Source organism: Lethenteron reissneri, chromosome 35, assembly GCF_015708825.2.
Source record: "Lethenteron reissneri isolate LAM-NWPU_2019-01 chromosome 35, ASM1570882v1, whole genome shotgun sequence".
NCBI classification, from domain to species: Eukaryota; Metazoa; Chordata; class Hyperoartia; order Petromyzontiformes; family Petromyzontidae; genus Lethenteron; species Lethenteron reissneri.
In genome coordinates this window covers 13429688-13449798 of record NC_083813.1, presented here as the reverse complement: position 1 = coordinate 13449798, position 20111 = coordinate 13429688, and the positions used below count along the sequence as shown (strand labels likewise).

Below are 20111 nucleotides of genomic sequence, written 5' to 3'. Positions count from 1 at the left end.
AGATTTGAACTCGCAGCCTCTCCCTCCCCCACCCGGCGTTTGCGTTCCGCACGAGCTGCGTGGTGCGCGCCGGGCTCGGCGAGCCACCGCGAGCCACACTCGGCCGAGTGACTGATTTTAAATTTAGCATCATCTCGTGGGTAGCGAGCGGCTCCCTCCTCCGCTGTCTGCCCTGCACCCATCTCGCCGCGCTGTTAATCTGCTTTTCCATTACGAACTGCAAATTGCAGAGACGAGTGAGAGCGCGAGAGAGAGAGACAGAGAGAGAGAGCGGGAGAGAGAGACGGAGCTGGAGAGAAATTGAGAGAGAGACGGAGTGAGAGAAAGAGATGGAGTGAGAGAGAGAGAGAGAGTGGGAGTCTTCACTGTTGCATGGCAAATCGCCACTTTCTCGAGGCACCTCATTACGTTCTCCAATTTGGATCGGTCACAGACGTGGGGGGGTGAGAGATCTTCACCCGGGGGCCGCGCGATGCCTGAGCCAGGGCTGGGGTGGACGGCGCTGGCGCTGGCGATGACGTAGGTGGCGTCGGTGTGTACCTCGTGCTAGCGTACGTGTGGATGGTGTCTGTGCGTGTGTGTACGTAGGTGTTGATGGTGTGTGTGTAGGTGTGGATGGTGTGTGTAGGTGTTGATGGTGTGTGTGTGTAGGTAGGTGCTGATGGTGTGTGTGTAGGTGTGGATGGTGTCTGTGTGTGTGTAGGTAGGTGTTGATGGTGTCTGGGTTTAACCAGGCTGGATTGTGTGAGGAGCTCACAAATCCTTGAAAGATCTGGGCAAAGTCCCATCGGTGAGCTCCTCCGGCAGGCAAGGCTGCGTTGGCTGGGTCATGTAGCCTGCATACCCAATCACCGCATGCCTAAACAGCTTTTGTTCGGCCAGATAGAGGGGGCTAAATGGGCGCGGCACGGGCTAGAGAAGAGATGGGGTGATGTGGTACAGGAGGATGTGGAGCTGAGTGGACTTGTCGATGACAGGTACCAGCGGTGTCAAGATCGGCCACTGTGGAGGAGGCTCGTGAAGGACGCTACTGGGCAGTTGGAGGCATTCGCCCTCCAACAACAACGAAGGGCGGAGGAGCGATGCTCACAACAACGATCGGTGCGCCGGGTGGCTGAAGGAAAGCCAGTTGGCACAGTAGGGGGCACAGGTGGTGCATCAGCCAGTCATCTCAGTCATCTCAGTCATCTCAGTCAGTTGACCCGTGGCACCTGCTGGGTCTGACCCGTGACTTTCCAGCGGGCGTTCGACACTTCACGTGGCCTCAAGGTGCACATGGCCTGGCACAAGCATCGTGGTGACGTCACCACCACTTAGTGGCGAATGGTGGTTTTTGTGTAGGTGTGGATGGTGTGTGTGTGTAGGTGTTGATGGTGTGTGTGTGTGTAGGTGTTGATGGTGTGTGTGTGTGTAGGTGTGGATGGTGTGTGTGTGTCGGTGTGGATGGTGTCTGTGTGTGCAGGTGTTGATGGTGCTTGTCTGTGCATTGAGGATACTTATGATGGTACTGGCGGTGATTTTTACGACGGTGTCGATGGTGCTGGTGTAAGTGTTGATAATGGCCGGTGGCGCCAGTGGTGGCGTTTGGCATACGCGTTGATGTCGTTTCCGAAGCTCGCGCAGATGCCGGTGCTTGTGCCGATCCTCGGGTGAGAGCAATGGTGCTGTCGACGGTGTCGATGTTTGCGTCGGTGGCGAGGGTGATGATGCCGGTGCCGGTGGACCCCTGCCCAGGTGATGCAGGTGGTGCGTGAGCAGATCGTGCGAGCGCTCGTCGCGAGGCCCAAGTCTCTCGACCAGTTCCGCAACAAGCTGCAGTCGCTGAGCTACACGGAGATCCTGAAGATCCGCCAGACGGAGAGGATGAGCCAGGAGGAGGGCGACTCCCACACCGCGCCCATCGTGTCAGTTCCCGCCACGCGACGCCCCCCGCCACCAGCGGTCGCAACACAGGGGGGGGGGGGGGGGGGGGTGGCGCTGCGTGGGCACCGCGAGGGATTTCACCGCACGCGTAGTGAGTGGTGGCGCAGTGGTTAGCGCACCCCGCTACGAAGCCGACGACCGGCTCGTGAATAAAGATAAGTGACATATTCTAACCGGTTCCATGCCTCGGTAGACTCAGCCTTGACTGAGGACCTGATGCCGTGGGTAGACGTCACCGGTCGGAAGACAAAGACGGCCGAGCGAGTTACTCGCCACGCGACCCCCTCGTGCGCCGTGCAGAGGTTCACAGGTGCTCGCAACCAGCACTTGCCCCGACAGTCTGTTCAGGCTGTACGGGGGAGCGTAGTCTGATTGCGTGCGGCTCTGAGCTTCCCTGCCCTGTGCTCTGCCCCCACTCCCAACCCCCCCCCCCCACGCTTCCCCCCAGGGAGCTCAGGGAGAAGCTGCAGCCGGAGATCTTGGACCTGATCAGGAAGCAGCGACTCAACCGGCTGTGTGAGGGGACGCTGTTCCGCAAGATCAGCAGCCGGCGCCGCCAAGGTGCAGCAGCCACACGGGACACGGGACACCGGGACACGAGACGTGGGACACGAGACATGGGACACTGGACACGAGACGCGGGACACGAGACGTGGGACACTGGACACGAGACGCGGGACACGGGACACGAGACGTGGGACACGGGACATGAGACGTGGGACACTGGACACGAGACGCGGGACATGAGACGTGGGACACTGGACACGAGACGCGGGACACGGGACACGAGACGTGGGACACGGGACACGAGACGTGGGACACTGGACACGAGACGCGGGACACGAGACGTGGGACACTGGACACGAGACATGGGACACGGGACACGAGACGTGGGATACGGGACATGAGACGTGGGACACTGGACACTGGACACTGGACGCGGGACACAAGACGTGGGACACGGGACGCGGGACACGGGACATGAGACGTGGGACACGAGACATGGGACACGAGACGTGGGACACGGGACACGGGACACGAGACGTGGGACACGAGACGTGGGACACGGGACACGGGACACGAGACGTGGGACATGAGACGTGGGACACGGGACGCGGGACACGAGACGTGGGACACGGGACACGAGACGTGGGACACGAGACGTGGGACACGGGACACGGGACACGAGACGTGGGACACGGGACATGAGACGTGGGACACGGGACGCGGTGGGTCACGGGACACGTTCCATCGGACACGGGACATGGGTGTGAACAGTGGCTTCAATCGAGGACCCCGGAACGCTGCGACTCTGTGATTGAAATCACCGCTCGAAATGACGACAAACCGCATCCCGACAGAGACGTTCGTACAGACAGAGAGTTATTGCTGCGCACCTCCGTGCGTCGTTCAACCTACGAGTGGCGGTACTAACGGCGCCGCCGCCGCCGTGCGGTTCTGTCTGCCAGACAAGTACTGGTACTGCCGGCTCTCGCAGAACCACAAGGTGCTTCACTACGGCGACGTGGAGGAGGGGACGGGGGTTCCGTCTATCGAAGCCCTGCAGGAGAAACGTGAGTCTCGCTCCGGCGGCGTGACGCGAGTGAGGGGGGGCGGGGGGAGGGTAGGGGGAGGGCCACGGCTGAACACTCTCCGGGGTCGTGGGGAGCAGCGGCGGCGGCCCGGTTCAAAACAAAATCCACCGCGTAGAACGCAGGCGGCGTCGTGTGTTTACTTCCCCCGGCGTGTTTTCCGAGCCTCCGAGTCGCTCGCCCTCGATAAGTGAGGAGCGGCTCGTGATTAAACGCAGTGCCCATAACTACTATCCGTCCTCGGGCAATGGAGAGCGAGCCGAGCAGCACACATCTTCCATCTTGAGCGATACAATAAAATTCACACGCAGACCATTGGCCTGCTTCCCGCATCTGTCCCTCGACACGGACCACGGAACCATTTGTCGCGCATGCCGTTGGCCGCACGGCCTGCTGGGAGCGCGTATTGCAGCAGGAATGATTCAACCGTGCACCGGTTTCCACATTCGGCGTCTCGTCGGCTGGGACCTGCAAAATAAAGATTTGTATTTTTTTATGTGGAGGGACCGATATGGGATGGAGGGGAATGGTTTGCGTGTTTATCTTGGTTTACCGCGCGAGTTTTAAAACCGCGAGGCGATATTGTCACCGAACGATCGAGAGCGGCGGCGGCGCAGCGCGGAGTTTCTCGCGATGACGCCGCCCTCGTCGCACGTGGATTCCGCAGTGGCCATCGTCGACGTGAAGGCGGTGGTGACAGGGAAGGACTGCCCCCACCTCAAGGATAAGAGCACCCAGAGGCAGAACAAGGTACAGCGCGCCACACCGCCGCCACCGCGAGGGGTCCCTCGTCACACACACGCACTTCGGCTTGCACGCGTCCCGTGGTGTCCACGTCGTGTCCACGTGGTGCTCACGTGGTGTTCACGTGGTGATCACGTGGTGTTCACGTGGTGATCACGTGGTGATCACGTGGTGTTCACGTGGTGTTCACGTGGTGATCACGTGGTGTTCACGTGGACACCACGTGGTGTTCACGTGGTGTTCACGTGGTGTTCACGTGGTGATTACGTGGTGTTCACGTGGACACCACGTGGTGTTCACGTGGTGTTCACGTGGTGTTCACGTGGTGATCACGTGGTGTTCACGTGGACACCACGTGGTGTTCACGTGGTGATCACGTGGTGTTCACGTGGTGTTCACGTGGTGATCACGTGGTGTTCACGTGGACACCACGTGGTGTTCACGTGGACACCACGTGGTGTTCACGTGGTGTTCACGTGGTGATCACGTGGTGTTCACGTGGTGTTCACGTGGTGTTCACGTGGACACCACGTGGTGTTCACGTGGACACCACGTGGTGTTCACGTGGTGTTCACGTGGTGTTCACGTGGTGATCACGTGGTGTTCACGTGGACACCACGTCATGTCCACGTGGTGTCCACGTGGTGTTCACGTGGTGATCACGTGGTGATCACGTGGTGTTCACGTCGTGTCAACGTGGTGTTCACGTGTGCCATGCGTTGCTCACAGGAGATGCAGGACCTGGCGTTCTCCATCCTCCACGACCCCGACGAGGCCCTCAACTTCATCGCCCCCAACAAGTACGAGGTGAGCGCCGCGCCATCCACCCGTTCGTCGTTCACGAACAACGAGCGCAGAACCGGCTGGAGCGCGTGGCACGCACTCGGTCGCCGCCCCGCTCCCGGAATATCTCAACGTGTCCTGGGCTTCCCCGAGGTCCAATCGGCATCAAACGAGTACCCGGTGCGGTGCACGTGAAACATTGCCGCAAGCGGCGCTTGCCACGACGGTTTGCTGAGGCCGCATGGGGGATCTTTGTCTTTGTGCGTGGGGAGCAGTACTGCGTGTGGACGGACGGGCTGAGCGCCCTGCTGGGAAAGGAGATGGGCAGCGAGTACACGCGCACCGACCTGGAGATGCTGCTCAGCATGGAGATCAAGCTGCAGCTGCTGGACCTGGAGAGCATCCCCATCCCTGAGACGGCGCCGCCACTCCCCAAAGAGCCGAGCAACTTCGACTTTGCCTACGACTACAGCTAGCCCCCCCTCGCCCCCCACGGCCACCCTCCTCGCCCCTTCTCCTTGCCCCCCCTCTCCTTGCCCCCCTTCGCTCTCCCCCTCGCCCCCCCTCGCCTCCCTCTCCCACTCCCCGCGGCGTCCGCGACGTGATGGGCCCCGCCGACAACTGCCGTCGCCGGCCTTGCCGCTGGGGCGCAACCCTGCGCCTGACCCGTGAACCTTGACCCCGGGTCTCCCTCCTTTCTCCGCCTCCTCTCCCCATTTTCCCCAGTTTCTCTGCCTGGTCTCCCTCCTCCTCCCCCCACCCCGCCGTGATCTCCCTTCGTCTGCTCCCCGATTTGCGCCCCCCGTTTCTCCGCCGCCGCGTTCTGCCGCCGGGACGGCGAGCGTTCGGCACGGCTAGCGCCAGACTCCGGTCAAACCCGCGCAATGATCCGTGTTCGGTTCGGCACCGAGCGATCGTCGGCCGGCGTAGTCAGAGTGCGGCGTTTCCTTGTGAGCGCGGAGCTCGACGGATGCCCCCGCCCATCGACAAAGCTCGGCTCCCACGGTGTCGTCAAACGCACGCCGTCGACGAAGTCCCTAATGTCACGTTGACAAAATGTGAACATGTTGTACTTTCTGTCATTAACTCTGTCGTCTCCTAACCCTGTGAGGCCCGCGACGGGCCGTGGCACGGCACGGGACCGCAAGGCAGCTGCGTTTGTGGTTGTGCCTGTGGGGGAGAGGCCGAGCGGTTGGTGCCGGCGCCGTAACTTTCTAGGGCACGGTGCCGTGGCACGGTGCCGTGGCTCGGTGTGACCCACGGCTAAAATTCCACGTAAACCGGCGTTTGTGTCGCGGCTGGAATCGGAGCCATGGATTGGTGTGGCCTCGTCTCGCGATCCGTGCCCTGGTGATCCCCAGGGCCGGGGCGACCGGTGAGTTTATTAAATTCCCGTCATAGTTTTCAGAGCTCGGAGACTTGAGACGTTCCGTGCATTGGTTGCGTGCCAGCTTTTCTCCGCATCGCTGCCGATGTCCCCTGCGAAGTCAGTATTATACCAGAGCAGTATTGTGTGTGTGTGTGCTTGTGTGTGCGTGTGTGTGCGTGCGTGCGCTTGATGATCGTTCGCTGCGTTTGTGCCACCGTAGCGAGATCGCCCGTCAGGTTGGTGTACGAGTTGTGGTTAACCAGCACAGTCTTCGTCCAATAAAGATGTTCGATATTTAACGTCGCCTGTCGAACGCCGTCCTTTCTCGCACCTCTCGTCTCCGGCGTTCCCTACCCCCCCCTCTCTCCCCGAGTAGCTATAACTTCGCTGAAACAGGGACATCTCGGCCCCTAGCTTTGCATACTTTCATCAGTGCTGCCTGTCTTTGATCGTCACGCCGATGACAAATCTGTTTTATGATTGAGGAAAACGTCGTGGTTTGAACCCCGTCCGGGACGGAAATTTTCCCGAAGCAGCCGCTGCACCATCTCGGTATCCGGTGCAGCGTCACGCGCGGAGACCGGCACACGCTGGCGTTGGTGCTCCCGGTAGCGCCCGGACCTTCGACCGGAGACCACGCCGAGCAATTTGCCTCTCGGTGTAAAGGTCACGGCCTGAATCGATCGCGCCGCCTCGCCCGGGTGTTCCGGGGGCCTCCTCTTGGCTCCACGCCCACGCTGGTCGGGGGTCGCCCGGCTAGCGGGGCGAAGGTCGCCGCCGCCGCGCGGACCGTGCCGAGGGTCACAGAGCCGGCGGGAGCCGAGCTGCATCTATGGCGGACGCGGGGAGCGGGGAGGAGCGGCGGGGAGCGTTCCGCCTGCAGGCTGTGTTGGACGAGTTCCGCGGTTGCGTGGACGAGCGGGGGGACGTGCTGCTGGCGGGATACCTGCTCGGGTGGAAGGAGCTGGTGAGGTACGCGGAGCCCGGGGGCACGGAGAGGCGGTGTGACGTGGGGATGGTCAAGAGGAGCGGCCGTGGCGGTGGCTGGCTGGCACGGAGGGCTGTGATCCCCAGCGTCTCACTGAATATTTTCCGGCTCGCTGGTTAGATCAGAATAGGGGGCATTTGATTCGTAGTAGGCACAGTTGTCGATGTACAGTGGATGTGGTGTGCCACTTATCCAGACAGATCTGGATGAAATTAAGTCCTGATTGTGACACGGCTGTAAGTGATGACATGCTGTGGGTGACTGGCAGGGTTCGGTCGCAGAAGTGTGGTGTTGTCATGTGGGAGGAATCTGGAATTACCAGAGAAAACACTCACACGCCAGGGGGTAACCTCTTCCAAGCAGTTGACCAAACTCGATCCTGCTTACCTTGTGAGATCCGACGAGATCCGGTGCGTTCATGGCGGGTGAATGTGACAGCGACGTGTAACCACAGTGACTGCAGCTGTTAGATGCCCATGATCAGAGCTCTGTGGAACGGAATTTTGACCGGGACTCTCAATGTTGCCATTTTGGCCTAATTTTCCACGTGGCAATCTTCACCCCCTTACTGCGAAAAGTTGGCAGGACCCTCCTAACAACGAGTCGTGAGATTTGGTGCGGGTTTCCTGGACCCCACCCCACTCCACCTCGCCGCACCTTGCCGTGTCCGCGCTGCTGCAGGTTCATGAACGGCCTGGGCGCCGTCTTCTCCTTCATCTCGAGGGACGCGGCGACGAAGATCAACATCCTGCAGGGCCTACTCGACGGAGAGGAGGCGCACAACTACCGCACCCTACAGGCCATGGCCCGACTGGAGGTGGCCCACACTCCGGCATTCTCTGCAGCACCCGGCCACGTGCACTCGGGCTGCCGCGACTTCCTGCGACTGCACCGCGCGCTGCTGTGGCTGCACCTGTTCCTGGAGAAGCTGCGCACGAGTGACGAGGCCTCGGAGCGGCCCTCCGTCCTGTGCGCCGAGGCGTACGGGGCCTCTCTCGCTCAGCATCACCCGTGGCTGGTGCGCAGGGCCTCGGCCCTGGCCTTCCGCACGCTGCCCGCCCGCCAGGTCTTCCTGGCCCGGCTGGGCGCAGGCCCCGAGAAGGAGGTTCTGGCCGTGCTGGGAGAGACGGTACCGGCCATCGTGAAGGTGTATGACATCTCGCAGCGCCTCTACGAGCACTACCAGATCCTCTCCCTGCCGTAGGAAAGGGTTTGGCGATTCACCCTCAAGTTGGGAAGTTCGGAAACATGATGGTATTGGATGGCCACTGTCGATGGAGCTTGCGGGTGTGCGTGGATCCATCTGTGCAGAGCTCCCAACGATGCCCTGTCGTGTGCCTGGTGGATTTTCTCCAGGTACCGTGGTTTTATAAAGAAAAATACTGGAAAGAACTGTGGTTCGATTTTGACAAAAATTACGTACCAACCTATGTCGATTTTTATGAATAAATTTTCCTCATGTTTTCAGAAAATTCAATAAAGTCACTCATTTGCACTAAAACAGTAGTTCTGCCTGATTATTTTCATGAAAAATTCATTTATTCTGAAAAAAATCGAGGAAAAAAACATCCACGTAGTTAAAAATAAAAAAACGCTAAAATTCCAATGGTTTTCACGAGAATGGGCTCGCCTAAGTACGGTCCGTTGTTTTATAAAGAACAAGTAAACCCGTAAAAACAAAGTTTTTCACTCTAAATCCTTTATATGCGTGGCGGCTAGAGTTCTCTCGTCCTCTGGCTTGAGATGGCTGCAATCTATGGGTCAGATGATTGTCTGCCAGTATTAAGCAATTGGTAATTAAATATTTAATTAGTTTTCCCTAAACAGTGTAAAATTTTGGAAAAAAAATTCACGAAAATTAATTGTCACACACAACGAGTCTGTGTGGAAAATGTCAGCTCGATTGGATCACGGGAAGTGGGTTAAACAACGAGCGAAAGATTTGCACGGTCCTAAGCAAGCAAGCGAACTTAATATAAAGGATTTAAAAATATATTCGCCTGTGCAGGACGCGGGGATCGATCCCGCGAACTTTGGCATGGGAAGCGAGGGCGCTACTAACTGCGCTACTCCACCACGGCCTGTGGAGGGGTTACGCTCTGGGCTCTTGCACTGTGATGTTCAGCCAAAGCCATGAATGCGTTCTATTTGAATATATGTAAAATAATTTTTTTTGGCCTAAAAAGTGTAAAATTTTGGGAATTTTTTTTCACGAACAATAATTGTCTGGCACAACGAGTCTGTGTGGAAAATGTCAGCTCGATTGGATCACGGGAAGTGGGTTAAAAAACGACCGAAAGATTTGCACGGTCCTAAGCAAGCAAGCAAGCACGCGAACTTAATATAAAGGATTTAAAAATACTGGAAAATACTGTTGTTCGATTTTGACAAAAATGACATACTGTCGATTTTTACGAAAAATTATGCTCATGTTTTCGGAAAATTCAATAAGGAATTCACTCATGTGCATTAAAACTGTAGTTCTGCCTGATTATTTTCATGAAAAATTATTTTATTCTGAAAAAAATTAAAAAAATAACATCCAGATGATTGTTGAAAAATGCTATAACACGCTCAAATTTCAATGGATTTCACGAGAATGTGCTCGTATAAGTACGGCCTATTGTTTTATAAAAAAAATACTGGCAGGAAATGTGGTTCGATTTTGACAAAAATGACGTACTAACCTTTGTCGATTTTTATGAATAAATTATGCTCATATTTTCAGAAAATTCAATAAAGAAGTCACTCATTTGCACTCAAACTGTAGTTCTTCCTGATTATTTTCATGAAAAATTAATTTATTCTGAAAAAAATGGGGGGAAAAACATCCACGTAGTTGTTAAAAAATAAACGCAAAAATTCCAATGGTTTTCACGAGAATGTGCTCGCCTAATACGGCCCATTGTTTTATAAAGAAAAATACTGGAAAATACTGTAGTTCGATTTTGACAAAAAATGACATACTAACCTCTGTCTATTTTTACGAAAAAATGATGCTCATGTTTTCGGAAAATTCAATAAGGAATTCACTCATGTGCATTAAAACTGTAATTCTGCCTGATTATTTTCATGAATAATTATTTTATTCTGAAAAAAATTGATAAAAAAAACATCCAGATGATTGTTGAAAAATGCTAAAAACACGCAAAAATTTCAATGGATTTCACGAGAATGTGCTCGCATAAGTACGGCCTATTGTTTTATAAAAAAAATACTGGCAGGAAATGTGGTTCGATTTTGACAAAAATGACGTACTAACCTATGTCGATTTTTATGAATAAAATTTCCTCATATTTTCAGAAAATTCAATAAAGAAGTCACTCATTTGCACTCAAACTGTAGTTCTTCCTGATGATTTTCATGAAAAATTCATTTATTCTGAAAAAAATGGGGGGAAAACATCCACGTAGTTGTTAAAAAAATAAACGCAAAAATTCCAATGGTTTTCACGAGAATGTGCTCGCCTAATACGGCCCATTGATTTATAAAGAAAAATACTGGCAGGAAATGTGGTTCGATTTTGACAAAAATGACGTACTAACCTATGTCGATTTTTATGAATAAATTTTACTCATATTTTCAGAAAATTCAATAAAGAAGTCACTCATTTGCACTAAAACTGTAGTTCTTCCTGATTATTTTCATGAAAAATTCATTTATTCTTAAAAAAATGGGGGGAAAAAATATACACTTAGTTGTTAAAAAATAAAAAAAAATAAACGCTAAAATTCCAATGGTTTTCACGAGAATGGGCTCGCCTAAGTACGGTCCATTGTTTTATAAAGAAAAATACTGGAAAATACTGTGGTTCGATTTTACGAAAAAATTATGCTCATGTTTTCGGAAAATTAAATAAGAAATTCACTCATGTGCATTAACACTGTAGTTCTGTCTGATTATTTTCATGAAAAATTATTTTATTCTGAAAAAAACAAAAACACATCCAGATGATTTAGATTTAAAGCTTTCGTGACTGCAGGGATTCATCTTCTTGGTTCTTTCGGTAAAGTCACGTAGAATGGAAATAATAAAATAATAAAAATAAAACTATAAAATAATTCTCACGACGTTTCGGCCACAACGCAAGCAGCCGTCCTCAGGTGACTCTGTCTCCTCGACAGACCTGTTCTCCACCTGAGGACGGCTGCTTGCGTTGGTGGCCGAAACGTCGTGAGAATTATTTTATTGTTATTATTTCCATTCTACGTGACTTTACCGAAAGAACCAAGAAGATGCATCCAGATGATCGTTGAAAAATGCTAAAACACGCTAAAATTTCAATGGAATTCACGAGAATGGGCTCGAGTAAGTAGGGCCCATTGTTTAATAAAAAAAATACTGGCAGGAAATGTTCGATTTTGACAAAACTGACGTACTAACCTATGTCAATTTTTATGAATAAATTATGCTCATATTTTCAGAAAATTCAATAAAGTCACTCATTTGCACTCAAACTGTAGTTCTTCCTGATTATTTTCATGAAAAATTCATTTATTCTGAAAAAAATGGGGTGAAAAACATCCACGTAGTTGTTAAAAAATAAACGCAAAAATTCCAATGGTTTTCACGAGAATGTGCTCGCCTAATACGGCCCATTGATTTATAAAGAAAAATACTGGAAAATACTGTGGTTCGATCTTGACAAAAATGACATACTAACCTGTCGATTTTTACGAAAAAATTATGCTCATGTTTTCGTAAAATTCAATAAGAATTCACTCATGTGCACTAAAACTGTAGTTCCGCCTGATTATTTTCATGAATAATTATTTATTCTGAAAAAAATTGGTAAAAAAAACATCCAGATGATTGTTGAAAAATGCTAAAAACACGCTAAAATTTCAATGGATTTCATGAGAATGTGCTCGCATAAGTACGGCCTATTGTTTTATTAAAAAATACTGTCAAGAAATGTGGTTCGATTTTGACAAAAATGACGTACTAACCTATGTCGATTTTTATGAATAAATTATGCTCATATTTTCAGAAAATTCAATAATGAAGTCACTCATTTGCACTCAAACTGTAGTTCTTCCTGATTATTTTCATGAAAAATTCATTTATTCTGAAAAAAATGGGGGGAAAAACATCCACGTAGTTGTTAAAAAAAATAAACGCAAAAATTCCAATGGTTTTCACGAGAATGTGCTCGCCTAATACGGCCCATTGATTTATAAAGAAAAATACTGGCAGGAAATGTGGTTCGATTTTGACAAAAATGACGTACTAACCTATGTCGATTTTTATGAATACATTTTCCTCATATTTTCAGAAAATTCAATAAAGAAGTCACTCATTTGCACTAAAACTGTAGTTTTTCCTGATTATTTTCATGAATAATTATTTATTCTGAAAAAAATTGGTAAAAAAAACATCCAGATGATTGTTGAAAAATGCTAAAAACACGCTAAAATTTCAATGGATTTCACGAGAATGTGCTCGCATAAGTACGGCCTATTGTTTTATAAAAAAAATACTGGGAGGAAATGTGGTTCGATTTTGACAAAAATGACGTACTAACCTATGTCGATTTTTATGAATAAATTATGCTCATATTTTCAGAAAATTCAATAAAGAAGTCACTCATTTGCACTGAAACTGTAGTTCTTCCTGATTATTTTCATGAAAAATTCATTTATTCTGAAAAAAATGGGGGGAAAAACATCCACGTAGTTGTTAAAAAATAAACGCAAAAATTCCAATGGTTTTCACGAGAATGTGCTCGCCTAATACGGCCCATTGATTTATAAAGAAAAATACTGGCAGGAAATGTGGTTCGATTTTGACAAAAATGACGTACTAACCTTTGTCGATTTTTATGAATAAAATTTCCTCATGTTTTCAGAAAATTCAATAAAGAAGTCACTCATTTGCACTAAAACAGTAGTTCTGCCTGATTATTTTCATGAAAATTTCATTTATTCTGAAAAAAGTGGGGGGAAAAAACATCCAGGTAGTTGTTAAAAAAAAACGATAAAATTTCAATGGTTTTCACGAGAATGGGCTCGCCTAAGTACGGTCGATTGTTTTATAAAGAAAAAGTACTGGAAAATACTGTGGTTCGATTTTGACAAAAAATGACATACTAACCTCTGTCTATTTTTACGAAAAAATGATGCTCATGTTTTCGTAAAATTCAATAAGAATTCACTCATGTGCACTAAAACTGTAGTTCCGCCTGATTATTTTCATGAATAATTATTTATTCTGAAAAAAATTGGTAAAAAAAACATCCAGATGATTGTTGAAAAATGCTAAAAACACGCTAAAATTTCAATGGATTTCACGAGAATGTGCTCGCATAAGTACGGCCTATTGTTTTATAAAAAAAATACTGGGAGGAAATGTGGTTCGATTTTGACAAAAATGACGTACTAACCTATGTCGATTTTTATGAATAAATTATGCTCATATTTTCAGAAAATTCAATAAAGAAGTCACTCATTTGCACTGAAACTGTAGTTCTTCCTGATTATTTTCATGAAAAATTCATTTATTCTGAAAAAAATGGGGGGAAAAACATCCACGTAGTTGTTAAAAAATAAACGCAAAAATTCCAATGGTTTTCACGAGAATGTGCTCGCCTAATACGGCCCATTGATTTATAAAGAAAAATACTGGCAGGAAATGTGGTTCGATTTTGACAAAAATGACGTACTAACCTTTGTCGATTTTTATGAATAAAATTTCCTCATGTTTTCAGAAAATTCAATAAAGAAGTCACTCATTTGCACTAAAACAGTAGTTCTGCCTGATTATTTTCATGAAAATTTCATTTATTCTGAAAAAAGTGGGGGGAAAAAACATCCAGGTAGTTGTTAAAAAAAACGATAAAATTTCAATGGTTTTCACGAGAATGGGCTCGCCTAAGTACGGTCGATTGTTTTATAAAGAAAAAGTACTGGAAAATACTGTGGTTCGATTTTGACAAAAAATGACATACTAACCTCTGTCTATTTTTACGAAAAAATGATGCTCATGTTTTCGTAAAATTCAATAAGAATTCACTCATGTGCACTAAAACTGTAGTTCCGCCTGATTATTTTCATGAATAATTATTTATTCTGAAAAAAATTGGTAAAAAAAACATCCAGATGATTGTTGAAAAATGCTAAAAACACGCTAAAATTTCAATGGATTTCACGAGAATGTGCTCGCATAAGTACGGCCTATTGTTTTATAAAAAAATACTGGCAGGAAATGTGGTTCGATTTTGACAAAAATGACGTACTAACCTATGTCGATTTTTATGAATAAATTATGCTCATATTTTCAGAAAATTCAATAAAGAAGTCACTCATTTGCACTGAAACTGTAGTTCTTCCTGATTATTTTCATGAAAAATTCATTTATTCTGAAAAAAATGGGGGGAAAAACATCCACGTAGTTGTTAAAAAATAAACGCAAAAATTCCAATGGTTTTCACGAGAATGTGCTCGCCTAATACGGCCCATTGATTTATAAAGAAAAATACTGGCAGGAAATGTGGTTCGATTTTGACAAAAATGACGTACTAACCTTTGTCGATTTTTATGAATAAAATTTCCTCATGTTTTCAGAAAATTCAATAAAGAAGTCACTCATTTGCACTAAAACAGTAGTTCTGCCTGATTATTTTCATGAAAATTTCATTTATTCTGAAAAAAGTGGGGGGAAAAAACATCCAGGTAGTTGTTAAAAAAAAACGATAAAATTTCAATGGTTTTCACGAGAATGGGCTCGCCTAAGTACGGTCGATTGTTTTATAAAGAAAAAGTACTGGAAAATACTGTGGTTCGATTTTGACAAAAAATGACATACTAACCTCTGTCTATTTTTACGAAAAAATGATGCTAATGTTTTCGGAAAATTCAATAAGGAATTCACTCATGTGCATTAAAACTGTAATTCTGCCTGATTATTTTCATGAATAATTATTTTATTCTGAAAAAAATTGGTAAAAAAAACATCCAGATGATTGTTGAAAAATGCTAAAACACGCAAAAATTTCAATGGATTTCACGAGAATGTGCTCGCATAAGTATGGCCTATTGTTTTATAAAAAAATACTGGCAGGAAATGTGGTTCGATTTTGACAAAAATGACGTACTAACCTATGTCGATTTTTATGAATAAAATTTCCTCATATTTTCAGAAAATTCAATAAAGAAGTCACTCATTTGCACTAAAACTGTAGTTCTTCCTGATTATTTTCATGAAAAATTCATTTATTCTGAAAAAAATAGGGGGGGAAATATACACTTAGTTGTTAAAAAATAAAAAAAATAAACGCAAAAATTCCAATGGTTTTCACGAGAATGTGCTCGCCTAATACGGCCCATTGATTTATAAAGAAAAATACTGGAAAATACTGTGGTTCGATCTTGACAAAAATGACATACTAACCTGTCGATTTTTACGAAAAAATTATGCTCATGTTTTCGTAAAATTCAATAAGAATTCACTCATGTGCACTAAAACTGTAGTTCCGCCTGATTATTTTCATAAATAATTATTTATTCTGAAAAAAATTGGTAAAAAAAACATCCAGATGATTGTTGAAAAATGCTAAAAACACGCTAAAATTTCAATGGATTTCACGAGAATGTGCTCGCATAAGTACGGCCTATTGTTTTATAAAGAAAAATACTGGCAGGAAATGTGGTTCGATTTTGACAAAAATGACATACTAACCTCTGTCTATTTTTACGAAAAAATGATGCTAATGTTTTCGGAAAATTCAATAAGGAATTCACTCATGTGCATTAAAACTGTAATTCTGCCTGATTATTTTCATGAATAATTATTTTATTCTGAAAAAAATTGGTAAAAAAAACATCCAGATGATTGTTGAAAAATGCTAAAACACGCAAAAATTTCAATGGATTTCACGAGAATGTGCTCGCATAAGTATGGCCTATTGTTTTATAAAAAAAATACTGGCAGGAAATGTGGTTCGATTTTGACAAAAATGACGTACTAACCTATGTCGATTTTTATGAATAAAATTTCCTCATATTTTCAGAAAATTCAATAAAGAAGTCACTCATTTGCACTAAAACTGTAGTTCTTCCTGATCATTTTCATGAAAAATTCATTTATTCTGAAAAAAATGGGGGGAAAAATATACACTTAGTTGTTAAAAAATAAAAAAAATAAACGCTAAAATTCCAATGGTTTTCACGAGAATGGGCTCGCCTAAGTACGGTCCATTGTTTTATTAAGAAAAATACTGGAAAATACTGTGGTTCGATCTTGAGAAAAATGACATACTAACCTGTTGATATTTTCGAAAAAATTATGCTCATGTTTTCGTAAAATTCAATAAGAATTCACTCATGTGCACTAAAACTGTAGTTCCGCCTGATTATTTTCATGAATAATTATTTATTCTGAAAAAAATTGGTAAAAAAAACATCCAGATGATTGTTGAAAAATGCTAAAAACACGCTAAAATTTCAATGGATTTCACGAGAATGTGATCGCATAAGTACGGCCTATTGTTTTATAAAAAAAATACTGGCAGGAAATGTGGTTCGATTTTGACAAAAATGACGTACTAACCTATGTCGATTTTTATGAATAAAATTTCCTCATATTTTCAGAAAATTCAATAAAGAAGTCACTCATTTGCACTCAAACTGTAGTTCTTCCTGATGATTTTCATGAAAAATTCATTTATTCTGAAAAAAATGGGGGGAAAACATCCACGTAGTTGTTAAAAAAATAAACGCAAAAATTCCAATGGTTTTCACGAGAATGTGCTCGCCTAATACGGCCCATTGATTTATAAAGAAAAATACTGGCAGGAAATGTGGTTCGATTTTGACAAAAATGACGTACTAACCTATGTCGATTTTTATGAATAAATTATGCTCATATTTTCAGAAAATTCAATAAAGAAGTCACTCATTTGCACTCAAACTGTAGTTCTTCCTGATTATTTTCATGAATAATTATTTATTCTGAAAAAAATTGGTAAAAAAAACATCCAGATGATTGTTGAAAAATGCTAAAAACACGCTAAAATTTCAATGGATTTCACGAGAATGTGATCGCATAAGTACGGCCTATTGTTTTATAAAAAAAATACTGGCAGGAAATGTGGTTCGATTTTGACAAAAATGACGTACTAACCTATGTCGATTTTTATGAATAAAATTTCCTCATATTTTCAGAAAATTCAATAAAGAAGTCACTCATTTGCACTCAAACTGTAGTTCTTCCTGATGATTTTCATGAAAAATTCATTTATTCTGAAAAAAATGGGGGGAAAACATCCACGTAGTTGTTAAAAAAATAAACGCAAAAATTCCAATGGTTTTCACGAGAATGTGCTCGCCTAATACGGCCCATTGATTTATAAAGAAAAATACTGGCAGGAAATGTGGTTCGATTTTGACAAAAATGACGTACTAACCTATGTCGATTTTTATGAATAAATTATGCTCATATTTTCAGAAAATTCAATAAAGAAGTCACTCATTTGCACTCAAACTGTAGTTCTTCCTGATTATTTTCATGAAAAATTAATTTATTCTGAAAAAAATGGGGGGAAAAACATCCACGTAGTTGTTAAAAAAATAAACGCAAAAATTCCAATGGTTTTCACGAGAATGTGCTCGCCTAATACGGCCCATTGATTTATAAAGAAAAATACTGGCAGGAAGTGGTTCGATTTTGACAAAAATGACGTACTAACCTATGTCGATTTTTATGAATAAATTATGCTCATATTTTCAGAAAATTCAATAAAGAAGTCACTCATTTGCACTCAAACTGTAGTTCTTCCTGATTATTTTCATGAAAAATTCATTTATTCTGAAAAAAATGGGGGGAAAAACATCCACGTAGTTGTTAAAAAAAATAAACGCAAAAATTCCAATGGTTTTCACGAGAATGTGCTCGCCTAATACGGCCCATTGATTTATAAAGAAAAATACTGGCAGGAAATGTGGTTCGATTTTGACAAAAATGACGTACTAACCTATGTCGATTTTTATGAATACATTTTCCTCATATTTTCAGAAAATTCAATAAAGAAGTCACTCATTTGCACTAAAACTGTAGTTCTTCCTGATTATTTTCATGAAAAATTCATTTATTCTTAAAAAAATGGGGGGAAAAAATATACACTTAGTTGTTAAAAAAAAAATAAACGCTAAAATTCCAACGGTTTTCACGAGAATGGGCTCGCCTAAGTACGGTCCATTGTTTTATAAAGAAAAATACTGGAAAATACTGTGGTTCGATTTTACGAAAAAATTATGCTCATGTTTTCGGAAAATTAAATAAGAAATTCACTCATGTGCATTAACACTGTAGTTCTGTCTGATTATTTTCATGAAAAATTATTTTATTCTGAAAAAAACAAAAACACATCCAGATGATTTCGATTTAAAGCTTTCGTGACTGCAGGGATTCATCTTCTTGGTTCTTTCAGGTAAAGTCACGTAGAATGGAAATAATAAAATAATAAAAATAAAACTATTAAATAATTCTCACGACGTTTCGGCCACAACGCAAGCAGCCGTCCTCAGGTGACTCTGTCTCCTCGACAGACCTGTTCTCCACCTGAGGACGGCTGCTTGCGTTGGTGGCCGAAACGTCGTGAGAATTATTTTATGGTTATTATTTCCATTCTACGTGACTTTACCGAAAGAACCAAGAAGATGCATCCAGATGATCGTTGAAAAATGCTAAAACACGCTAAAATTTCAATGGAATTCACGAGAATGGGCTCGACTAAGTACGGCCCATTGTTTAATAAAAAAAATACTGGCAGGAAATGTGGTTCGATTTTGACAAAAATAACGTACTAACCTTTGTCGATTTTTATTAATATATTATGCTCATATTTTCAGAAAATTCAATAAAGAAGTCACTCATTTGCACTCAAACTGTAGTTCTTCCTGATTATTTTCATGAAAAATTCATTTATTCTGAAAAAAATGGGGGGAAAAACATCCACGTAGTTGTTAAAAAATAAACGCAAAAATTCCAATGGTTTTCACGAGAATGTGCTCGCCTAATACGGCCCATTGATTTATAAAGAAAAATACTGGCAGGAAATGTGGTTCGATTTTGACAAAAATGACGTCGATTTTTACAAAAAAATTATGCTCATGTTTTCGGGAAATTCAATGAAGAATTCACTAATGTGCACTAAAAGTGTAATTCTGCTCGATTATTTTCATGAAAAATGCCTTTATTATCAAAAAAAGAAAAAAAACATCCAGGTGATTATTGAAAAATGCTAAAACACGCAAAAATTTTACTGGATTTCACGAGAATGGGCTCGCATAAGTACGGCCCATTGTTCTATACAAAAAATACTGGCAGGAAATGTGGTTCGATTTTGACAAAAATGACGTACTAACCTATGTCGATTTTTATGAATAAAATTTCCTCATGTTTTCAGAAAAGTCAATTAAGAAGTCACTCATTTGCACTAAAACAGTAGTTCTGCCTAATTATTTTCATGAAAAATTCATTTATTCTGAAAAAAATGGGGGGGAAAAACATCCACGTAGTTGTTAAAAATAAACAATAAACGGAAAAATTCCAATGGTTTTCACGAGAATGGGCTCGCCTAAGTACGGTCCATTGTTTTATAAAGGAAAATACTGTGGTTCGATTTTGACAAAAATGACATAGTAACTTCTGTCGATTTTTTCGAAAAAATGATGCTAATGTTTTCGGAAAATTCAATAAGGAATTCACTCATGTG

At 44.4% G+C, this 20111-nt stretch overlaps 2 protein-coding genes across 7 annotated transcripts in view; both read left to right on the top strand.

Moving 5' to 3' along the window:
• Positions 1–6710, top strand: part of LOC133350978 (engulfment and cell motility protein 1-like) — a 37105-nt gene extending 30395 nt beyond the window's left edge. For all 6 annotated transcript variants that reach the window (XM_061565848.1, XM_061565845.1, XM_061565847.1 and 3 more), the window contains 6 exons: positions 1735–1904; positions 2372–2484; positions 3393–3497; positions 4183–4265; positions 4989–5066; positions 5318–6710. In XM_061565848.1, the coding sequence (XP_061421832.1) occupies positions 1735–1904; positions 2372–2484; positions 3393–3497; positions 4183–4265; positions 4989–5066; positions 5318–5518 (750 nt within the window). In that variant the 3' untranslated portion in view covers positions 5519–6710. The remainder of the gene's footprint in view (positions 1–1734; positions 1905–2371; positions 2485–3392; positions 3498–4182; positions 4266–4988; positions 5067–5317) is intronic.
• A 140-nt stretch (positions 6711–6850) lies between these two features.
• On the top strand, positions 6851–10949 carry LOC133350982 (ceramide-1-phosphate transfer protein-like). Its single transcript, XM_061565856.1, has 2 exons — positions 6851–7383; positions 8081–10949. The coding sequence occupies exons 1-2, from the start codon at positions 7244–7246 to the stop codon at positions 8601–8603; spliced, it is 663 nt and encodes a 220-aa protein (XP_061421840.1). The 5' UTR covers positions 6851–7243; the 3' UTR covers positions 8604–10949.
• The last annotated feature ends 9162 nt before the right edge of the window (positions 10950–20111 follow it).